Consider the following 22453-nt stretch of genomic DNA (forward strand, 5'->3'; position numbering starts at 1 on the left):
GTGCCATGGCGCAGCGCTACGGGGAACATCGCGGCGCTGTTTACTCATGGCTGGATCCTAATATAGATTTTTCTTTTTTTTTTTTTTTTTTAACTGCAAAGTGGCCTTTCCCTCGTCTGCTGCATTGTAGATCTGTTTCCTACACCAGCACATGGCAGACAGCTGCAGCCAGCACTCCAGTGGGTGTTAAACAGCCCCTCTCGGCTGCGGCTGACAACAATGCCGCGCTTGTTCCCGACACAGTCTCGCACTGTCTCCTCGCAGGAGCAGCTCCTCACTCTTGCGCGAGCCCTGCGGTTTCCTTGGGTTGAGTTTTAATTGCTGAAGCCGGTGCAAAAGGCTGCTGTCAGCCGGGAAGGGGCAAGGCAGGGGCCACGGCAGATGAAAGCAGCACACAAGGAGAGCTCCTGGCACTGGGGCGCGTGCCCAGAGCGCTGGCTTTGCTGGCCAAGCAGACCCAGGTCCTTTGCATGGACTGACGGGCAATTTTACCCTGGGGGGACCATTTTGCTAGCTCATGTGGCAGCAGATGAGTTCTGCTCCCTGCTTCCCCTTTGCTGGGCCTGGGTCCTGGAGCTGCAGAGCTTCCCAAGTGCCTGCTGAAGCAGCATCGTGGTCAAGAGCCCCGTGTGAGATGGGAGAGCGCAGGCAGGGGCCTCTGGCTTTGAGTCCCTGCTAGCAGAGCTCTGCTTATTTTCAGTTGTGCAAAGCAGGAAAAGCTCACTACGTTTACCAAGAGGACTCAGCTGTGCTGGAAGAGGCACAGGAGGGAGATGTTTTGGATGCCGGATAAGGCCATCTTCTGACCTAGGGGAAGTTGTGCAATAGGCATGCTAGCTAGACGATTTCCCTACAGCAGCGCACAGCAAACCCCCCCCCCCCCACACGCACTCCACGTTAGCTTAACCTGATCAGCGGTGTCATCCTCACACAGCACAGGGAACCTCCCGTGTCCTTGGGGGCTTCCAGGGGCAGGGAGAGCCCAGGAGCAGGCAGTGGCAGCGCAGAACCCACGGATGACTCCAAATCCACTTCCAGGCATCTGCTCATCGCTGGACCAGGGCTCCCTCCCAGCTATGCAGATGTCCCACAGATTAAGCTGTGCCCTCCAAGTACAGCTTCGTTACGTTACGATCCCACCAAGCTACCCACTGTGAACCCCATCAGCCTGTAGGGACATGGGAAGCCACCAGGAAGCAGCATCAGGCCCCACTTGGCACAAGCAGCTGCCTTAAGACCAGTGATGGATGTTTGCTTGAAACAGGTTTAACCAAAGGAAAACAAGTGGTGCTGCGAGCAGCCCTCTGCACCACCACCAGCATTTCAGGAGAGAGCTACTCCTGTCCCCATTAGGAACACAAGAGTGGGTGTTACGTGGTTTAGCAATGTTTAAACCTTTATTTCAGTTCACAAGCAAAGCAGGCCTTGGCTTCACAAAAGCACCTCTTGGTTTAACTAATTAATTTGATAATCCTCTATTTGCAATCCTCAAGAGACATTCAGCTTTGAAAGCAAGTAATTACCTCTAAGCGGCAACCTCTTTGTGAGGCCCAGCCTGATCAGGGAAAAAAAATGTCTTAAGCCAGAAATATAATCGTGGTGTGATTTCCCAGAAGGTCTGGATGAGAGACTACATAACAACAGCTGGTCACGCTCACAATCTGAAGACACAGGAGCCACTCAATTACCAGGTCTCCAGCTTACACTTCAAGATGTTGCTCTGTGCAAACCTGGTGTGCAGGCAACCACCGGGAAGCTTTACAGGAGACGTTTTATAGGTACAGAAGTCAGGAATGTCCCACTTAACATTCTCAAATAGCCACATGTGCCACACGGGAGAAAAAACATTTTTTAAAAAGTCACATATCTAGCTTTCCGTAGCACGCATGCAACCCTGCAAGCACAACTGCAGCATGCAGCCCCACGGGGAGGTGATCCAAGCAGGGAAAGCCAGCCTCAAAACCTCTCTGCAGGAGCATGAAGGCACACCTAGATGACACACAGCACCTTCCCCAGACAAGCCAGTTGCACTCAGGAGATGTGGAGCTGATCTAATGCCTGCCCCAGGCATCCCCAAGTGCCTGGGGTCTGCACGCAGCCCAGCGCGAGCGTCAGTCACTGCCAGAGCCCAGAGGGTGGAACAGTTCAGCTGGAAGGGACCTGCAAGTCGAGTCCAACATCCTGACTGCTTCAGGGCTAACCAAAGGGAAAACATTACTGAGGGCATTGTCCAAACGTCTCTTGAACACTGACAGGCATGGGGCAGCAATCGTCTCGCTAGGAAGCCTCCGCCAGTGTTTGATCACCCTCATGGTAAAGACCACCGTCACCAAGTCCTCACCCAACACACTTATCATACGGCTAAGACGGTCGTTTCATGTTGAGCAGCTTTGGGCTTCTTTAACTTTCTCTTTAGGCTCTGCAAAAGTGCACCCACCTCCTGCTACGGACATACAGCTGGGCATGCCACAGACAGGAGCTGCTCCTGCTGCAGGATGCTCACGCAGAGCAGGATTGCTTCAGCCACATTTGAAGGTGTAAGCCTTGCAAGGTGACCGTGCTGCATGCTTCTCTGGAGTTAACACCTCTACAGCTCCAAGCCTGTCCCTGTGGCTCTGCACCTGAGACCCCAGAGAACCCTGCATCCAGCTATCTCCTAACCCAGCAGGTTTCTCCTCTTGCTGATTCCGCAGCCCAAGAATATGCCAAATCCCACTGGTTGGGGCAGGGCACTGACCCTGGAACCTGCTGGATTCGGTGAGGATGAGGCATCCTCCAGAGACTTTTCCTAGCGTAGAAGTCATGAGCGCACCCAATGCAGGTAGGTGCAGGGCTTAGCAGCAGCTGGCCTGAGAAGACCCCAGCCCCCCGGGTGGCCTGGAACGGGACACAAAACCTCTGTGCACCCAGACCCAGCTAGGAGAGCTGAAATCCTGGAAGAACTGCTTGTTTGTCTCCATGGAGCTGGGGTACTGCCTCCCTTTCCTGAGGACAAAATGCTTAGAAGTCCAGCTGTGGCTTCTGGATGGCTGCTTCAAAACTCACCACCATCTCTGGTTAGATAAGGGCAGACTGGCTGTCTCTGAAGAGCAGCCTAAAACTGATCCATCTCTCTCCAGATGCCACGTACTTAATGGCATGAAACAGTCATCTGTTTACCTCCCCATGCTAACCAACCCTGCTGGCAGTGGTGCTGCATGCTGTTTAATCGCAACAGCACATGTTTACTGTACTCTGAGACAACATGCTCACCTCCAAGCTAGACATGCCCATGGGCACCTCCACCCTTCCTGCGCCAGCCTGGCTGCCACCTCGAGCCCCTGCCCCACAGACGCGGATCACGGGGTCTCACGGCTTCTTTAAACCCCGTCACCGGTGCCAGGGCCTGATCCTCTTTCCAGGTCTACCTAACAGGGTGAGGGTTGGAAGGATGGCCCCAGCATGACTCCGTGCCATCAGAAGACCTGCCAGCTCATATCACTGCTCTGTGCCCAGCTCACATGAGCACCCAGCACCCAGATACCCACCTAGCCTCTGCCAGGAGAGGCAGATACAGTCCCCACAGAGGAGCTGAGCAACAACAGAAACACAGGCAAACACAGGACACGTTTCTAGGCAGGGCACCTGTCCCTTCTCATCCCAAAAGTGACCCAAATGCAACCACGCCTAGCTAGGAGGGAGGGCTTCTAACCACCAGGCTCCAGCAAGGAGGGACCCACCAACGAGCACTGCCCACCTTAGCTTGGGCACTCAGTGGGGCCAGCACCCAGGTCCTACCCACTACTCCAGCAGCACAGGACCACAGCACCTCCATCAGCCTGCTCGTGGAGCTCTGGCCCCAGGATTACTGTCCCTACGGGGAGAACACCCTGCCAAACCCCCAGCCAGCCCCTAGCCCCTCACAAACCCCACACTTACAGCCAATGCTTGCAGAGCAGCCTGCGCCCAGCAGATCCCAGCAGATCCTGCAAACCATTCTCCCATGGCAGATCCTCTCTGGAGAGAAGGAAAGCTCTCACCTGCCCACAGTCTGCTCCGCCAGAGCAGGCAGGCAGAGAAGCAGCTGGGTTAGATCTGCACTCACCGGGGCAGAGCAACAGCCCCGAGGTGCAGCTCCAGCTGTGGGCATGTAATCAGCGCTTTACGGAGCCACATGGGCGTTCCCTGGGACCAGCTCTTATTTTGCCTGCATGCAGCTGGGCTGAGTGCTGCCCACTAAACTTGGGTGAGTTCCACTCTTGGTCCTCCAGGTGCTTCCCAAGTGTTTTGAACCCCACTGGTATTTCTAGCGGGGGAATAGCAGCCTGGTAAGACATGGCCTTCCTCCAGCCTTGCCAGTTGGTAGTGAAGGAGAAGAATCCTCTTCCTCCGTCTCTGTCTCAACTGAGCAGCTCCACAAGGCTTCAGGCTGAATTTGAAGCCACTTAGCAGCAGGCAAACAGCAGGTTGGGGTCAGGGTCCTCTACCCAGGGGAGATGGGAGCCACCTCTGCTGGCTGAAGCTCCAGAGCTGAGAAGGTGACGGGGAGCACCTTGTGGTCTCTGGGCACCACCTGCTTGACAGGGATAGGGCTGCTCTGGGATGCACGTAGCTGGCAAGTAGAGGAGCAAAGCTTGGGGAATGCCAGCGAAGGGAAAAAACGCAACAAGGCAGGGACCCAGAGCAGGTGGGACGTGGAGCATGGGGGGTTCATGGAGGACATTGTGTGGTGGGTCCTACACCAGAGGCCCCTTATTCCCCACCTGTGTCTGAGGGAGAGGACCCTGCACTGGGAATGAGCAGGCATCAGGGCTAGAGAACACTACTGAATTAGTAAATAAACCTAGAGAGCATCACTCAATTAGTAAATAAGCCTTGAGACAAGTGAAGGGAGAGGACTCGTGTGTCTCCCTCCCCTCCTTGCCATCGGTCTCTCCCACTTTCCTCTCATTCACCCTTCTTCCATCAGTGCTGCCGTTCCCCAACGAGAACTCTGCTCCCACACCAAGGCAGGGCACGGCCAGCACCGGAGCAGGCACGGGAGGGGACCGGGAGGCAGCAGCACCGACTGGGCAAAGCGAGCACCTCAAAGGACAGCCGTCCCACACACCCTCCGCAACCCCCCGAGAGCCTGTAAAGCCACAGGGGCCTGGGCCAGGATGGCCCAATCCTCCCCTCACACTCCATACAGGATTCCATATAGATACACGTTTATTCCCCCCCTAAAACTGCTCTCCCTGCAGAAGAACAGTTTCCCGCCCCCCCCCCCTCCTTCCACTCCCCCTCAGCGGCGCCGCCATCTTGTCCCCGGCTGCCCCCGGCGCGGGCGGGCCGGAGCCCCGGGCTCTCGAGGCGGGCGGCGGCCGGGGCCAGGCCGCGGTGCGGGGCGACACCTGCCGGCCGTGCCGGGGCCGGGGCCGGGGCCGGGACCCGGGCCCATTCCCTTCGGCCCCCGGCCTGGAGCACCCTGGGGAGCGCCGGCCCCTCTCCCGCCTCCCCCCCGCTGCACCCGGGCTGCATTGAGGCTGCCTACGCCTCCCTGCTGGCGCGCTGCCGCGGCGGCTCACCCACAGGGCTGTGCACAGAGGCAGCCTGATTGGGCTGGTGGGTGTTAATTATAATCCCAATTAAATGGCCCAGACGGAGGCAGCCAAGCTGACCTAGGGCCTAGGGCTCCGTGCGGGGCAGTCTCTTGGAAAGCAGCGCAGCCAGGGGCCCATCTATAATTAAATGATGAACGGTAACTAGTCTATTAGCCGCTGACCTTGTGCGTGGCAGAGGAAGGTGCCTGTCCCTCCTGCCGGCACCTCGCGCGTGAGGTCTCTGCTTCCTTCTGCTGCAAGGCTTTGGTGCGAATAAACAGGCAGGTCGGTGGGGCAGGTCGGCCTGGGCGCTCTGCCCTCCACCCTGGCTCCTGGCCGGGATTTGGCACCCCGCAGGTCCCCCATTTCTGGCCAGGTACAGCAGTGGGAGTAGCGCCTCAGAGGGTTTCTGCCACGTGGGGGTTTGGGGCGGTTTAGTCACCTTTGGTAAAGTGGAGCTGGATTTGTAGACAAATCCAAGCTCAGTGAGGTAGCTGTTCGACTTTCTTTGCTCTTTATTGCACACTGTAATTTCCTGTTTGCTTCAAAAGCTATTTTTGCTAAGGAGAAAAAAAAAATCAAACATTTATAACAATCCTGTCTGTTCCTTAGCAGAAGAAAACAAAGATCAGAGCGAGCCTTTCAGAGGTCACCAGCTAATTCTGTTATTTAGCCAACATGCCTTCCTCAGACAATGCAACCCTCCTGCAGCAGGCCGGCTAATCTGCTTACTCAGCCGGTCCTTTCAGTCCAGGAAAACAAAAGCTCGTGTTCCTTGAGTGGTCAGCTCCCGGGAGCCAGCCCCCACATCACAGCATGCGAAAACATAGCGCATTCTGAGCCTGGATATTTGCTTTCTTCTTTTTTTCCCCACCTTTCTGGGGGTACCTTTCCAAAGCTTTTGCTAGCTTTCTCCGTAAGCAGGAGAGACCCACTGAAAATATCTACATATGCATGCACGTATGCAGTAGGCGAGAAGGAATATCCTGACCCCGCGAGCTGTGGGGGTCCAAAGAGGCAGGCAGCACCACAAGTGTCCAGGAGAAATGCGGAGGGGGTGACCTCTGCACAGTGCTGTTTGCCAGAGCATGCCTAGCGGAGGTTTTTCAGGGCACCGCGTGGGCAGCTCTGAGCCCTGTGCTCACCAGGCTGCCTGTGAGAGTTTCAGAGCAGCAAAACTGCCAGAGACCCACTCACAGCCAGGCATGCACAGCCCAGAAGCCAGCCCCCCTTCCAAGCTAGCCAGGGAGCAAAAGCAAAGCTCTAACAGGCTCTTTGCCTTCAACAGCGAGGGCTCCAGGGGGATGAAGCTCATTTACAGGCAGTGACAGCACAAACAGAGCAGACCTGTCTGCAGAACCATGTTTCTAACAGGATCCCACTGCAAGAGGAAGGGCACCCTGGCCTTCCCAAGCCCTTCTTCATGGCCCATCTCCCAAGCCCTGCCCACAGGCTTGGGACTACCTGTGGGCTGCTGCCGCCTCCCCAGAGCATCCTCAGCTCCCTCCCTCTCCAGCTAACCCAATGCAGGTTTCATTTATTTACCTTCAGGGCAGCCTGGCTGTGTGGCACTGGATGCCAGGAGAAAGTGAGGTAAGAGGAGCCTTTGCGGCTTCTTCAGGGATCTTTGCCTTCTCTGCAGCTGTGAGGAATAGCTCTGTGGGGTAGCTCACAACTGTAGGATCCTGGTTACTCGTGAAACCAAAGCCCCCACGTGTCGGCATCCATCCTGGCTGTTTTTCAAGAGTCCCCAGGAGCAGCAGCCTGGCCACGCAGTCCTCCCAGGCAGGGAGTCCCCCAGTCCTGTCTGTTCCTCCAGGCAAAAGCAGAGAAATCTGAACCACGAAGAAGGGTGTGGATCACCCCACCCAGCTCCTGCTGGCTTGAAGATCCCACTGATCTCGCCTGTCCTCAGCCTGTCCACACTGCAGCTCGCTCCCCCACAGACCTGGGATGCGGGCACAGCCTCCTGGCCAGCCCAGCGGGTGACAGAGCCACTTGAGAGGGAAGCTTGCTGCCCGCAGACGGCAAAGAGACACGGGCGAGCCGAGGAGCTGGCCCGACACGCGCCGGAGGGGTGCAGCGCGAAGCACAAAGGCAGCAGCTCTCCCGTCCTGGCCGCTCTGCCCTGGAACGCAGCATGGGAACCACTGCCCAGCACAAATCTGTTCCTCATTATCCTCCCCGGCTGCTGACTGATGCCGGCTCAGTCACCAACAACGCGCCTTGTGGCCCCGGATGGCTCACGTCCATCAGCTGAGAGACTGCACGCGGCAGACTGGGGCCGGGACTCACATCCACCCCTCTGGAGGTAATTCAGGAGTGACAATGAAGAGTTGCCTTCAACAGGCTTCCAGGAATGTCAGAGAGCAGGGATGGCTGCAGGGGAAAGGGGATGCCATGGTGGCACTCGAGCAGCAGGATGCCCTGGGCCTCATCACTGATAGTGCTGGTGGCCGCCGGGTGGTGGTGAGTTGCCACGGTGCTGTCCCCCTTCGGGTCATCCCCAGGTTTGGGCGCCGGGAGCTTGGTAGATCTACACGGTGAGAGATCTGACACTGAAGCCTGTCTGGTGTAGGTCCTTGGGTGGACATGGGAAGCTCAAAAGGACTGGGATGAGCTCCTCATGGAGGGGTAGCTTCTCCTTCACACCCTTTTCCCCTCCTAAACTGGCCTCCAAGCAGCGAGGATCTGCAGGGTCATGCTGGACCTGCTGCTTGGCCTGAAGAGCAGATGGTGTTAGGAGGTGGTGGCCATGCAACCCTCTGGCCAGGAGGCAGACATGGGATAGGACATGCAGATAGCTTGTCCCAAACAGGCAAAGGGGAAGTCAGCCCCTTGCAGCTGCAAGGGCATTCAGCTGTAGGGGTATCAGCAGGATTTAGTGCCAAGAAATCCTGCAGAGCAGAGGCAGCAGCCGGGGATCCTGTGCTACAAATTGCATGTCCCAGCACCTGGTAGAAACCAATTTTGTGAGCTTTAGAACAAAAGAAACCTCTTCATCATCCCCATCAATGTCTCACAACACAGGTCGGGAACACCCCATCACAGCACCTGGGCCTGTCCTGGCTACTCAGCTGGCTGGGAGCTGGATGCCTGGACACATGGACAGGAACCGAAAATAGCAATGAGTGGGCTGATGTGTCTCCAAAATGTGTGTGCCCAGGTATGATCATACTGAACACCTCTCCTGAATTCTCTGTTTGCCTTCCTGCTGTTCTCACGTTTTCATGGCCAAAGCCTCTGCCACGATTTGTGCTTGCTGGAAAGCCAAGGGCAAAGTGGGAGGGGAGAAGCTGGACCCATTCAGCTGCTTCCCGCCATCATGAAAACATCACACCAGGAGTCAGAAGTGCTCCGGAGATGGAGCAGAATGAAGAAGCACGCGAGGTGGTGTGAGTCAACAGCACCCTTGCTGCAATGGAGAACGTGAAGTTGGCAGCTCAAGGAAAGCTTATTCCCCTCAGTTTGGTACCTGTGAGACACAGCTGGATGCTAGCTGCAATATGGGGCTCCCCAGATGTATCTGCTCTGTCTGTATGTAAAACTTGCCTGATGCTCCAACACACATTGTGCGACGGCAAGGCTGTGATTGTGAGATGACTGCACAAAGCTGCTGCTCAGCTGACTTGGGAGATGGCCACCGCCAGCCCATCGCCCACAGCCTGGCTCTTCCATCCCGCTGGGGCCCCGTTACCAGCGCTGCCTTCCATCCTCTGCTGACTTCACAAGTACCACGGAGAAACTGGAGGAGCCGCGCACTGGAGAAAGTAAATCACTGTGGAAAAAATGTGCAGATCTAATGGCAGAGCAAGGAGAAGCCTGTGTGCAAAATGGGCTGCAATAGTCAGACAGCTCCAGGATGGGGTTGCTTATAATAACAGTCGGAGGGCTGTGTGTTCTGGGTTACAGTCTGACAGGCAGCTAATTTGTTGTGCCTTACTCTGTCCTGGAGAAGCAGAGGTTTGGGCACATGTGCTCGTGGTTTGGCCTGGTTCTCGTGTTTTTCCACTGAAGCGCTTTGGTATTTTTAGGCTGGAAGAGACGGATCTGTGCTGCGCTGGGAGGTGCAGAGCAGCCCTGTGCAGGCAGGAGAGGGAAATACAGAGATTGGAGCATGAGAGCAAATACTGACGAAACCCCGTGGGTGCAGTAGGAGCCACCACCCCTGGAAGGTGACCGAGTGGCCACAGCGTGGCTGGGGTTGAAGGTGGAAAGAGAGGGCTCCGAGCTCACGGGCTGCTGGCCTTTGCCTTGGATGTGCAGCCAGCAGATGGAGGGAGGACGGAAGCCAGCACACGCAGCAACCCGGCAGCTTGGGCTGGGCTGGAGGAAAGGGTTCTCAGCGCTGCATGTGAGGCACTGATCCAAGCTTGAGGGGTTCCTGAGACCCAGAATACCCTGAAAAGGGAAGCCAGCTGGGCATACTGAATCTGCGAGGTGAGCTGGAAGGGCAGAGAGCACAGGGATGTGGTGATGAGAACCCACCCAGGAGCTGCAGGAGGCGAGATGTGCAGAGGTTCCCAGACAGCAGTGAGTCCAGACCATGGCACCTGCTCCAACTCTGATTTATTGAACATTACAAAATACTCTGCATATATTTTCACATTAAAACAATATTCTTGCAAATAAGATATTAAGTGTCGAGTCGTTTGTGGTGCCCATTGGCTACATAAAACACTGACCCAGCTAGAGATTTAGTATGGCCCAATATCAGAAATCAAATCTGGAATAAGGCATACAAGAAATGCAAAACTATATAAAATCCTTTTAAAAACCTCATGCTCCAGCTGGTAGGACAGGTACTGAGCAGAATGGCCTTCGCTGAGCCTTGCTAGCAGTACCTGAGCTACACCATCGTGCCCGCCCTACGTTGGGCTCATTCACCCAGTGCATCTAAACATCCCCTTGACACCTGCTGTCTCAACACCCCCAGGTAGATGATCACGCAGTTATTTGCTTGCTTTTGGCTTTCAACAGCCCAAAGCAGCATTCGGCCCGAAGAGGAGCATCCCCAACCCTCCCACATTGCCTGGACCGTGTGGTCTCCTGGGCCCGGCTGCCCCGCTGAGCTCCGGGCAGTTCTCGGGGAGCGATTCTTGTCCCTCGGGGTCACAGCAGGAAAGGATCGCTGCATGGGCCGCCCGATCCCACCTCCCTCTCAGGAGGGACCCGGGGTGGCTGGGAGGCAGGTGGTGGGGACAGACCTTTGAAGATGCACTCAGCTTTCGCCCATCTCCCCAGCTCCCGACCTACATTCACACCCGCTGCTCACCCCCTCGTGCTGTGACCAGCCCCAGGCAACTGGAGGGACCGGGACGCAGGCAGGATGAACACCAAGGATGCTGTGCAGGGCCACTGCCTCCCCACAAAGCCAGAAAGCTGAACACGGCAGCTACGGGGAGCACATCCAGACAAGAGGTGTGAGGCTGGCACAGCCGGCTGGGTGCTATAATAGTTCCTGTGCGTACGCAGCCTGGCTCCCGGTGGAGCCAAACCCCAGGAGCGCTGCTCCTAGTCCTGAGAAAGTCATGGCTTTGCCTCCACGGTGCCTCCAAAACCCAGGGGAGACACAGCTGCCCTGGAAAGGAGTCGGTCTCTGGTCTCCCAGCTGAGGTCCGTGCATGCTCTGAGCAATCGGCCGCTCGGTGCTGGGTGTGGGTGGGCTGTTGTGCACCAGCCTCCTACACAGAGCCAGGCTCAGGCGCTCGCACCCACGAGCAGCCCCCCCAGCCAGGACCCCCACACCTCCAGGTGGCACAGCCGCAACGGCGTCAAGTCCGGCTGGGATCCCACCTCTGGGAGGAACATCTCTGGCCTCCCAGCACTGCGAAGATGCGAGAGGAAGACCAGAGAGGTTTGGGGGTCTGTGCCTCCCTGGGAGGATGAGGCCGGTACCTGCTACGGCAGCATCGAGCCCATTTCTCTACCAGCAGGAGGTGAGTGCAGCTCCAGGAGCACTGGGCTCTCCGGCCGCTCCTGGAGTTGGAGGAGACACACACAAGCTTGACGAAGCGAGACGGCAGAGCGGTTGGCAGGTCACAGCCTGCCTCCAGCCCCTGCCCCGTCGGTGGCGCGGCTCAGATGTGGCTGGCTCTGCTGAACATGAGCCGCCGGGGCTCGGCGGGGGGCAGCGCCCTGCCCTGCTCCTCCGCGGCCATCAAAGGCTGCAGCTCCTGCTGCTCCACGCCATCCGGGCTGCTGTCGCTCAGCGACCTGCCGCTCTTAGAGACGTGGCTGGGGAACTGGAAGCAGGAGATCTGCTCCGGCATCGCCTGGCTCGCCGACTGGGGCTGCTCCTCCAGCACGGGGCAGGCGAATCGCCTGTGCTGCGGTCCCGTCTCGATGCCCGGTGGGGAGGCGATGCTCTCCAGGGAGGAGATGCTTTGGTTCCACGCTTTCTGCATATCCACTGGCACGATTTTGGTGGTCTCCGAGGAGACGTAAACAGCCAGGTCAGCCTGGTCTCCTTTCCACGGCAGCTCCTTCTCTGCCAAGGTGGGCGATGGCGGGATGATGCAGGGGCTGGGGCAGACATCCAGGCTGCCTGGGGACACAGAAGGAAGGACAGAGGGGGATATTGCATGGCTCCTGCCCTCTCCCTGAGCCCTGCAAGCAATGACTGCCACCAAACGAGAGCCTTCGCAGCTGGCCCAGGGGTGCAAGAGCCACCAAGGAGGCTCTGCTGTGCCTCCAGGGCCACAGAGAAGAGCAATTCTCCTAGCCATGCTCCACTGACTTTTGCACAGCCCACCGGTTTTGCACAGCCCAAGTCAGCTTTGCTCTGCAGGTGGAGGAAGGACGAGCTAGCCAAGCAGCTGCCCTGCTGGGTGCGGGAGTGCCGGTGCCTACCAGGGGTGGCCTTTCCCTGCAGGACCTCATCGGTAGCTCGAGCGATGAACACGATCCCTTCGTCGTCCTCTCTCTCCGTCTCCGAGCTATCGCTCTCCTCCTCCTCGGAGCTGACCATCACCAGCACAGGAGCTGCAGCCAGACAGGGGGGTGCATGGGGACCAGGCACCCTGCAAACCGACCCCCTGCACCCATGGGAGAAGGACCCGCTGCCAGCACAACCCCGGTGCTGCCGTGCCTCTGAGCTGGCAGTGGGCAGTCACAGCGTGCTGCTGCCATCCCACCCCAACGGGACCCCCTGCAGGACCCGGGGGCCACGCCTGCCACCAGCCTTACCTGCCTCCTGCCAGGGGACACTTCTGTGCGTCCTCCCGTTGGGTGCGTCGCTGGTCAGAGAGATGTCCTTCTGCAGAGCGAGAGGGACCTGGCTGGGACCTGCCCTGTGCAAACCCCAGCACTGTCCCCACGTGGCCCTGAGCATGCTTGGAAAAGAAGCTTTCAGCTCCTCCAGGGCTCGGGACCACATGGGGCAGCTCTGGCGTGATGGGGACACGGGGACATGCAGCACCCACGCAGGTCCCATGCCTGCTGGGCACCCACGCAGGATGGAGGTGAGGTGCTGGGGGGGGACTCCCCACTCTCCCCGTGGGCTCTGGAGATGCAGAAGCCCTGCAGCACCTCATCCACCCCCAGCAGGACCTCTCTGTCCGCAGCCTCAAGGAGGCCAAACCTCACAGCTAGTAGGGGAGCAGCAGTTTGGGGACCACTTGCCTTCTTCCTGCCCTTTTCCTTCATCCTGGCTTTGCTCTTGGAGGAGCAGATGTTGTGCTTGGTGGACTTGAAGGTCTCCAGGCGCCTCTTCATGTTCTGCCGGAAGATTTCTTTATCTTGGCGCTCTTGTTTATCTGGAGAGATGAAGTGACGGCTGTAGCTGGCCTTGTACTGGCCGAGGGAGAGGCAAAGAGACACAGGATGAGCAGCTGGCCCCACGCAGCATCCTCCATCCCCGCTCCTGCTGCGGGCGCCGTGGCTGGGGAACGCTCACCCGCCTGCGGGGCTTGTAAAGGCTCCCTCGCAGCACGTGGTGCATCGCGGCGTCCTCCTTGTCCCGCCGGCTCCGCACCGTGTCGATCACCTGCAGGTCCAGGCACGCGCCGCTCCCGCTCTCCCTCCTAGGGCAGACGGAGCGTCCCGATGGATCGGGCCCTCTCCGGTGAAGGGGGCGGCTGCAGGGGTCCTGCGAGCGCTGCCCGGGGGCTGAGGCTCGGAGGGGTGCTCATACTCACAGCAGGTTTGTGACCGACGACTCCGACATGGACGTGCGGCTGGGCATGGAGGGCAGCGCCAGCTTGGCGGCCGACAGCACGTGGCCACCCTGGGGGGTGACAGAGACGGGCTGGGGGAGTGCCCACCGCCACGGGCAGCCCGCGGGGACCGCCACGCCGACAGCCCCCTGCCCAGCTCCTGCCGCGTGCCCCTACCTGGTCCACGAAGCTGATGGCATCGCGGATGTTCAGCTTGTAGTAAACATCCCAGATCTCGTCCCGCAGCCTGTAGGCAGATTTCCTCATCAGGAGCTGGCTCAGGTACTTCTTGTCGAACTGCTCCCACCTGGAGCGAGATGGAGACACGGGCGGGTGAGCACCCACAGGGGGGAGATGGGGTCGATAGCCAGGGGACTTCTGCCCATGCAAGGCCAAGAGTGTCCAAAGCGTGGTGAGAGCAGGCTGGGCATGCAGGAGCTGGCTGTGCCCAGGGACACACAGGCAGGGGAGGGTAGGAGGGGACAGGACACGCTGCCACTTTGTCCCTGGGCCAAGGGGAAGCCAGAGACCAGTTGGGAGCAGGGCAGGAGCTGGTGCAGCTGCCCAGCTGGAGCTTCCCCTCCAGGAAGCAGGCTCTCTGCATCCTTTTCCTGTTGTGACGCTGCACATAAACACTAACAGGGTTTAACAGTTCCCTCCTCAGTGTCCTCCATCCGTGGGGAGGCGCAGTACCACTGTGGCCACCACGGTCCCGCAGCAGCTCTGGCATGGACAAGCAATGCCAGCTCCTGCAGCAGCCAGGCTGCCCTGGCCACATCTGCCTGACTTCTGCCCGGGACATTTTTGGAGCATCAGTCTGCTGCGCAAAAGCAGCACCATTGCCAGACTGTCCCCTTCCAGATGGACAGACAGACACCTTCCTGGTCCTGCTGCCCACCCACAGCAGGGCTGTCCTCCCGGGGTGTCCACCCCGTCCACCTGATGGCCAGCGGAGCAAGACACTCACTTGTCCCGCCAGTAATGGTAGCCATGGTGTCCCACGATGTCCTCCACCGCCGCCAGGATGTGGTCAAAGGCCTTGAGGGAGGAGAATAGGGTGAGAGTGGTGTGGAGGGACCCAGGGCTGAGCACACCCAGCCAAACTGAGGCCACACATCGCTCTCGCCCTGTCCGGGCAGTGCGGGGAGCACCTACGTGCTCGTGCAGCTCCTCGTTCAGCGTGGGCTTGTGGTGGTCACTGCGCTTCACCTTCAGCCACGTCACCAGGGGCTTGATGGTGAGGCCCTGGAATGGCAGGAGAGGGCAAGGGAAAGACTGGGAGGGCGAGAGGGTGCACGGCTGGGGCACGGGAGCAGAAGCAGCATGAAGTGACCGGGGACAGTGGCTGCGACAGCTGCGTGCACCGCAACCAACCCGACCTGCTGTGCTTTGCACCTGGCTAATGACCACCCTGGGGACCTGAAACCTGGAGGCTGTGTCCCACAACGTGCCCCTCCAGACCCCCAGCCCCAGGCTCACATCCATCCATCCACGGTGCGGCCCCCCGCAGGCAGGGTGCCCATCCTCACCTGCACGATGACCGTGAAGAACACCACCACGATGGTCGTTGCCACAAAGTAGTCCTTGGCTTTCACCTTGTCCCTGTCCAGCAGGATGACCAGGGCGAAGGCAACGGCTCCACGGAGGCCACCGTATGACATGACCACCTGGTCGATCCTGTCCAGGGGGATGAGGCGGAAGCGGTTGAGCACGTAGGTCTGGAGGACAACACCTGGGGAAGAAGCAGGACATGAGCCTGGGACACAGGCAGAGCCCTGCCTGCTCCTGGAGTTGGGGCAAAGCCACCACTCTTTGGGATGAAAAGGGCTGGCCCAGCAGGACATACTGACCCACAGCTCTGAAGAGCAGGATAAATAACAGGGTGCCCAGCACCAGCGCCGTGTCCCAGGCCCACTTGGAGGTGTCCACAGCCGACATGCCCAGAAACATGAAGATGATGGTCTCTGAGCTGCTGGCCAGCGTCTTCATGGTGTACTTGACCGTGGTGCGGGACTTCTGGGAGATGTTGGCTTCCACATACTTCTTGCAGCAGATCCCACAGAAGGTGACTCTGCAGAGGGACAGAAGGGGCTGTCACGACCCCATGGTGGGATGAGGAGTGGGTCTGCTCGCTGCTCAGCACCACAGCCTTGTTCTCCCGGCCCCCTGGTACTCACGCCAGGATGGCGGAGAGCGAGACCATCTCAGCAGCCAGGTACGCGACGTAGGCCAGGAGGAAGACGAAGAGCGGCTCGATGATGCGCACGCGCTTGGTGAACCGCGTGATCAGGGCCAGGAGGAAGGCGAAGAGCAGCCCCACGGCCGTGCCCCCCAGGCTCACCAGGAAGAAGGAGGCTGGGGGGAAGAGGCTGGATCGCACCCCTGGGGCAGGCCGCAAGGAGCCAGCCCGTGCCCCACGGCCTCGCCAGGCCCCGCGCTCCCACCTGCGTCCCCACCAGAGCATCCCCTGAGGATGGCCCACTCCGGATGATGGCTGGGACGGGCTCAGTGCCGGCCCACGGTATGATAGCGCCCGTGCTCGTCCCCGTGCCTCCATGCCAGAGGAAGAGGTGGAGGGGCTGGTGGGGCTCATACTCACCTACCCCCTTCACGTAGTCTGTGGCGTGGATGTGCGCCGGGCCCAGCTCCACGAAAGAGTTGAAGACCTTGTACAGCACCTGCAGGGAACGCGAGGTCCTTTGGGGATGGCAGGGGGCCACCCTACCATGAGAGGGGCAGCACGGGTGGGCCCTGCAGGAGGTGTCACCCCAGTCACGCTGGGGACACAGCTCATCTCGGCAGGCACACATTTCCCCAAGGCCAGGAGTGGAGGGACCTGGCAACATGGGGCTGCCCCCAGCCTGTCACCCGCATCCTCTGCCCAGCCTGGGGGACTCCAGTGGGCAGGGACATCTTTCACTACACCAGGTTGCACAAAGCCACGTCCAACCCGACACTGAACCCCTCCAGGGATGGGGCACCCACAGCTCCGCTGGGCAGCCTGTGCCGGTGCCTGGCCACCCTCGTCATCTTCAGGATGTTGGGGTCCCCCTAGCTCCAACTCACCACGGTGACTGCGTCGTTCAGGAGGGACTCGCCGAACACGATGATGAAGAGGGTCTCGTTCACATGGACCTCTTCAAAAACGGCCAGCACTGCCACCGGGTCCACAGCCGAGATGAGACTGCCGAAGAGCAGGAAATCCATCAGCCCGGCTTCGACGCCTGGATCTGCTGGGACAGACAGATCGAGATGAGGCAGAGGATCCTCCCCAGAGCCCCTCTCAGTGGAGAAGGTAAGGGACAGGCCTGTCCCCCGTCCGCTCCCAGTGCCTTGTCTGCTTCCCTGAGCTCTGAGGCCTCCCCGAGGGGCTGTGGGGCTTGGCTCATGAGGGGATCGGGGCCTGGCCATCCCCTTTGATGGTTTCTCCAGGCTCAGAAGGGCTCAGAGGATGGCCCGGGCCAGCCAGGGCCAGCAGCTCCACCCGAGGACAAGGAACACGGCAGTGAGCCAGCAAAGCTAGCCAAGGTCGGCGACAAAAATAGCAAAGACATGAGTCAGCCCAGCTCTGAGCAGGTCCCGTTCGTCCTCCACGCTGGCTGGTCCCACCAGAACATCACTCCCAAGTCCTGGGATCTCTGGGATCCATGCCAGGGCCAGGCAACGGGCTGTAAATTCAGTGTGCCTTGCATCCTCCCACCCGACTTTTGGGGATGTGGCCCACGCCAGGCAGCCCTCAGCACCCACCCATGAGCCCGGCCTGGTGCAGCCCCCAGAGCGCGGTGCCGGTGGTGAAGGAGTTCCAGAGCGTGCCCACCACCGCGTAGGTGAGGATGGCGCCGATGTTGTCGAAGAACAGCCGGCTTGGCATAAAGTAGCCCGAGTCGAGGACGATGGGGGGCAGGAGGAAAAGGAAGAACATGTTGGGCTCCAGCTGGTACTTGGCTTTCTTGGCCACGGCCAACACGATGCCCCCCAGGCCCAGCCCCAGCAGGATGAGGAGGCAGCTCTCCGGGACGATGGACGTCACCTTCCTGGACAGGTGGAAAACTAAAAGGAAAGGAAGAATGCGAGCATCAGCCAAAGGGGCACACGGACAGAGCATCCTGCACCCACCAGCTCCACAAAAGGGTTGGCTGATGGATGAGGGACCCTAGGGTGGGGAAACGGAGCACCTAAGGACACTTCATGGCCACGTGTGAACAGAAGACCTTCTAGTTAGCTGGCCACAGGAAACTCCCAGGTCAGTATTGCAGGTCCCTCAACTCCCACCCCCCCCCGGCTCCCAAGTCACTGCCAAACAAGCCAAGCAGCTGTGTATCTTGCTTTTCTGGCCTCTGGTATCTGTGCTTAAAGGAGAACAGCATCACTGAGCATGCTCACGGTGTCGCAAGCAGCGCTGGCTGCTGCTCAGGCGAGGCATCCTGGTCACAGGGACACGTTACCCCTCTCAGAGACGGGGCTGCTCAGCCCTGGTGACGGGGTGACCTTGTTTGCAGCCGTCTGAGCACACAAGCGGAGCAGCACGCAAACCCCTGCAGCCTCCCTGCCAGAGCACCGGCTAACCTGCCTGCATGCAAAAACGAGGCGCGTGAGAGCTGCGCCGTCAGAGCTGCTTCCAGTAATCAGCTTATTCCATCTGAGGTTCAGAGCAGACCTTAAACTGCCACGAAATGGGAAGTGTTTTTTGGAGCAAGCAGATCACGCCTTCGTATTCATGTATCAGCTCCGCAGCGATGAGCCTGACGGCAGGCACAACCAGCGGGATGTCACTCCAGCCAGCACAGGGGACCTGCCCCACAGGGCATCCTTATCCCCATGGGGGTCCTGGGTAAACCCAAATCGTTCCAGCTTCTCGGCGACCCCAGGGCCAGCCCCCCCACCCCTGCATATCTCTCCTCCCTAGCACAGGGTGCTGCATTCTGTACGTCGAGGGTCGCAGAGGTTTTCTGCCTCACCATTGAGCTTGTGCAGGCAGCACTGCCACCAGCTCTGGTGTCCCGGTGCTGTAGCACAACTTGGCTGTCAGATGAGAAAATCTCCTGTGGAGTGGGCTCCTCCCGGCACTTCTGGAGCCACCTCTCAGCACCTTGTCCTCAGGCACCCAGCAGGTACAAGGGACATCAGAGCCCCCAAAGCATCACTCAGCTGCACGCCCAGCCCTGCTGCCACCCCAGACCCCAGTCCCTGAAGCTCTTTGGCTGGCTGAGAGGTGCACGTGGCTTGTGCCAAGTCACCCACCAGAAGGAAAGCTGTGGCGTGGTCCCACACCAACCCTACAACACTCGGCTTCTCCTCTCCTTGGGAATGCCCATGGACGGACCATAGGTCTACCTAGCCCAGGGTCTTGTCTCTAGTGGTGTAAACCTAAAGGAGCTCAGCTTCCATGTCTCTACTGCTTGTGCCTTCTGCTCTGAATGCCTCCCAGTCCTGCTCCATCCTGCCTGGGACCAGTCCCGGTGTCCCTGAGATGTGGACACCCTGAGCACCGAGGTCAGGGCCTCCTGATGCTCCTTACTCCTTTCCTAACACTTCCCAGTGAATTTGCATTCCTTCATTGCAGCCGGGCCCTGAATTAGATGAGATAATTCAACATCTGAGATCTACTTCCTAAGCAGAAACAACAGCTCAGAGCCCACCGCCAGCCATGCAGGACGAGGGGCATGGAAATGCTGGGGGCTTCACAGCATTGCCCTGAACAACCCTGCCTGCACAGCCAGGGCATGGAAACGCTGGAGGCTTCATTCGCTCTGCACGCTGCCGCCCTCACAAGCGAATCCCAGCACACGAGCTCCTCTGCAGCACGGGTGCAGCGAGCGGGGACGGGTGGCAGGAGCTCTAATTTTACACCCGCTAGTCAAGAATTTCAGCATTAACGTTCCCACAGCAACGGTAACTTAGCCACATGTGAATTAACTTCGGAGCCATAATCCGCGCTGCTGGAGAAATCCACGGCACGGGATGTGCCAGCGGGAGGACTCGGGGACAAGCCCTGCTCCATCCCTGCAGCGCCTGGGGTGCCAGAGGGGACAGAGGGGAAACAAGCAAGAGATGCTTGTGCTGGAAGCACTGGGGCCAGGGGACCACGTGCTGCAAGGAGAGGAGGTGGTGACCTGCAGGAATGCTGCTGGGTGGAAAAATGCCCGTTTGCTGCCAGCCCTTAGGGGCCCAGCAACACCTTCCATGGGTGCAGAGCGGTTTGGGGACGACGCTCATCATTTCCTCCTTTCGCTCTTTCCCCACAGCAAACAGAGCAAGAGAGGCTGCAAAGCCCGGATGACGCCTCGCTGTGCAGGAAGGCAACACCCAAAGCGGTTTTCTCCGCCCCGGGCATTTGCTCTCTGCTGGCTCGGGGCACCCCAGCATCGTGACGGCTTCCAAGAACAAGAGCCTCCAGTGTCACTTCCCCACCACACAGAGCCGGGGCCGCTTCCTCCCCTGCAGTCACAGGGCTGTGAGCTGGCAGCCCAGCGCCGCAGTGGCTCTTCCGCACCAGCCCGTGCCCAGCACCTGGCACCCAGGGGACCCTCGTCCCCACATCCCCCACCTCCCCCAGCACCCACCAAGGCACTCTGGGGACAGCAGGTGCCACCTCGGGGGGGCTGGTGGCCCTCCTTGCTCCAGGCTAGGAGCATAGGGGGGGATGTGGCAGCCTGGAGCTGTGGGACACCTGGCTGGTGTGTCACCACGGCCACCAAGCAGGGTATGGCAGTGCCCACCGAGGCTGCATGTGGGGTGGCAGCGGCTCGGCTCACGGCATGGGGAGGGGAAGGTGTCAAGGGAAGCCCAAAGAGAGCTTGTTTTCAGATGTCTGAAAATGAGAAGTGGAGCGAGGACTGCTTTCTCTGCTCTTCTGCAGGAGAGGCGCGCTCGGCAGCTGGAGGTGGCACAGCCGCCGGCAGAGGGTTGTATTTTTAAGCTCATGGCGTGCCTTAATTTATCCCTTGCGGAGCTTTAGCTCTTCTCTGCAAGAAGGCCGCAGGAAGAGAGGAGCGCGAGGTCGAAACCCATGGTTTTGGCGATGCTGGGGGCAGGCACAGGCCGGCTGGCAGTGACAGCTATGGTCTGCCCTGTGCCCTGGGAGCTCCCACTGGTGCCCAGCTGCCCGGAGACCTCCATGCCCAGCTCCCAGCCCACATTTCCTCCCGATGCCGGAGCCGACACCAGACCCAGAGCGTGCCCACTCCCTGTGCCCGCTCCTGCAGCCGTGCCCCGAGGAGGACACCCGTGCCCAAGGTCACCAGTTTGCCCCTTGAGCCCACTCTGCGCCCACCAAGCCCGCGTGGCTCGGGTGTGACCCAGCACCACCAAACCCATCCCGGTGCTGGGGACATGGCCTCGCTCGCAGCCCCGCCGGCAGCCTCCGAGCCCCACCGCGTCTCCTGGCCGGTGGCTCCCCGTTGCCGTGAGACCCGCTCCGTCCCCCATCATCGCACCCTCCGCAGGCCGCCACCGTGCCCCGTGCCACGGCAGGGTGATGAGCATCACCCCCGGCCCCGGTGCCACCCACGACCACCCCCGCTCGCCCCGGGGCTGGGACCCCCCGGAGCCGCCTCCCTCGGCGCGCAGCCGGTGAGCGGGGCTCGGGGCCCCGGGGCCGGGACTCACCGATCTTGGCCAGGCTGGCCACCAGGATCCAGGCGGCCACCAGGCACGGCACCTGCACCTCCTGCCACTGCCACCGCAGCAGCTCGGCCCCCGCCGGGGGAGCGGCGGGGCCGGGGGAGGCCGCGGGGCCGGCCGGGGGATGCATGGCCCCGGCGCTCCGCCGCTCCGCCGCGCTGCCGGCCCCGCCGCGACGTCACCGGCAACGGCGGGGGACAGAGCCCGGCCCCCCCGCCGCCCCCGGGACCGCCCAGCCCCGCCCCGGTGCCGCCCCCCCCCCCGCCCGGTCCCCCCCTCGCACCCCTCGGTGACCCCGCTCTGCCCGAGTGCCCCCAGCCGGTCCCCTCCTGCGGCACCCCCGATGGATTCCGGGGCTCGGGGAGCAGCCTGGGGGCACCGAGCTGGGGGTCCCCGGGGGCACCAGGGCCACCAGGAGCCAGCACGGCCACCGCGTGCGTCGGGCAGAGGGGTGCCGGTGCCCCCGCCCCTCCGCGCACCCGGCTGGGTGCTGGGCCCAGCACTGGGCTCCCCGAGACAGGGCGGACATGGGCACCCCGGGGAGCCCAGGGAAGGGGCGCAAGGTGCTGGAGGGCCCGGAGCCGGCCTGCAATCAGGGAGGGGAGGCCGGGAGCTGGGCCCCTCAGCTGGGGCGCAGCAGCCGGGGGTCTCCATCCGTGGCTGCGTGCGAGGGGCAGCGGGCACCAAGTGGAGCACGGGAGGTTCCCCCCGTACATCAGGAAGTGTTTCTGCCCATGGCTGAGCGCAGGCACAGGTCACCCAGAGGGGCTGCGGGGTCTCCGTCATCAGAGGTCTCCAAACCCACCTGGGCTTGGTGCTGGGCACCGGCGCTGGGTGGCCCTGCTGGAGCAGGGTGGCACCGGGTGACACCAGGAGGTCCCTGCCCACCCCAGCCCCTCGTGCACCAGCCGTGCCTCCTCCGTCTGGCCCAGCGCAAGCAGCAGCAGCTGCAGGAGGCTGCAGCAAGCAGCCTGCTGCTGCCACCCTCCTGCCAGCAGCCTCCTTCCAGGGACAGCTGCTCAGCCTCGTCCTGCCAGGGGCTGGCTCTTGTCACCCGGCCTGTGCCAATGCCCCGACATCTCCGCTGGACTCTGTCCAGTCCTTCTTGTACTG

At 60.4% G+C, this 22453-nt stretch overlaps 2 protein-coding genes across 3 annotated transcripts in view; both read right to left on the bottom strand.

The window, feature by feature from the left end:
- Positions 1–4116, bottom strand: part of PLEKHG4 (pleckstrin homology and RhoGEF domain containing G4) — a 94256-nt gene extending 90140 nt beyond the window's left edge. Inside the window, exon 1 of the mRNA XM_080552605.1 lies at positions 3919–4116. Within this exon, the coding sequence (XP_080408731.1) occupies positions 3919–3984 (66 nt within the window). The 5' untranslated portion in view covers positions 3985–4116. The remainder of the gene's footprint in view (positions 1–3918) is intronic.
- A 5997-nt stretch (positions 4117–10113) lies between these two features.
- SLC9A5 (solute carrier family 9 member A5) lies at positions 10114–21531 on the bottom strand. 2 transcript variants are annotated; one of them, XR_013938444.1, is made up of 16 exons: positions 21326–21531; positions 17465–17767; positions 16784–16947; positions 16317–16395; positions 15895–16072; positions 15568–15788; positions 15247–15449; positions 14873–14962; positions 14685–14755; positions 13895–14024; positions 13700–13788; positions 13459–13585; positions 13185–13355; positions 12750–12853; positions 12414–12545; positions 10114–12108 (listed from the first exon to the last, which is right to left on the bottom strand). XR_013938444.1 is itself a non-coding variant. In XM_080552633.1 (16 exons), the coding sequence occupies exons 1-16, from the start codon at positions 21468–21470 to the stop codon at positions 11642–11644; spliced, it is 2640 nt and encodes an 879-aa protein (XP_080408759.1). In that variant the 5' UTR covers positions 21471–21530; the 3' UTR covers positions 10114–11641. The 2 variants fall into 2 exon arrangements, 1 of the variants encoding a protein (XP_080408759.1); XM_080552633.1 differs by having other exon boundaries at positions 12750–12819; positions 21326–21530.
- Between the last annotated feature and the right edge of the window lie 922 nt (positions 21532–22453).

The sequence above is a fragment of the Anser brachyrhynchus genome, assembly GCF_964034855.1.
Source record: "Anser brachyrhynchus genome assembly, chromosome: 12".
In the NCBI taxonomy this organism is placed as follows: Eukaryota; Metazoa; Chordata; class Aves; order Anseriformes; family Anatidae; genus Anser; species Anser brachyrhynchus.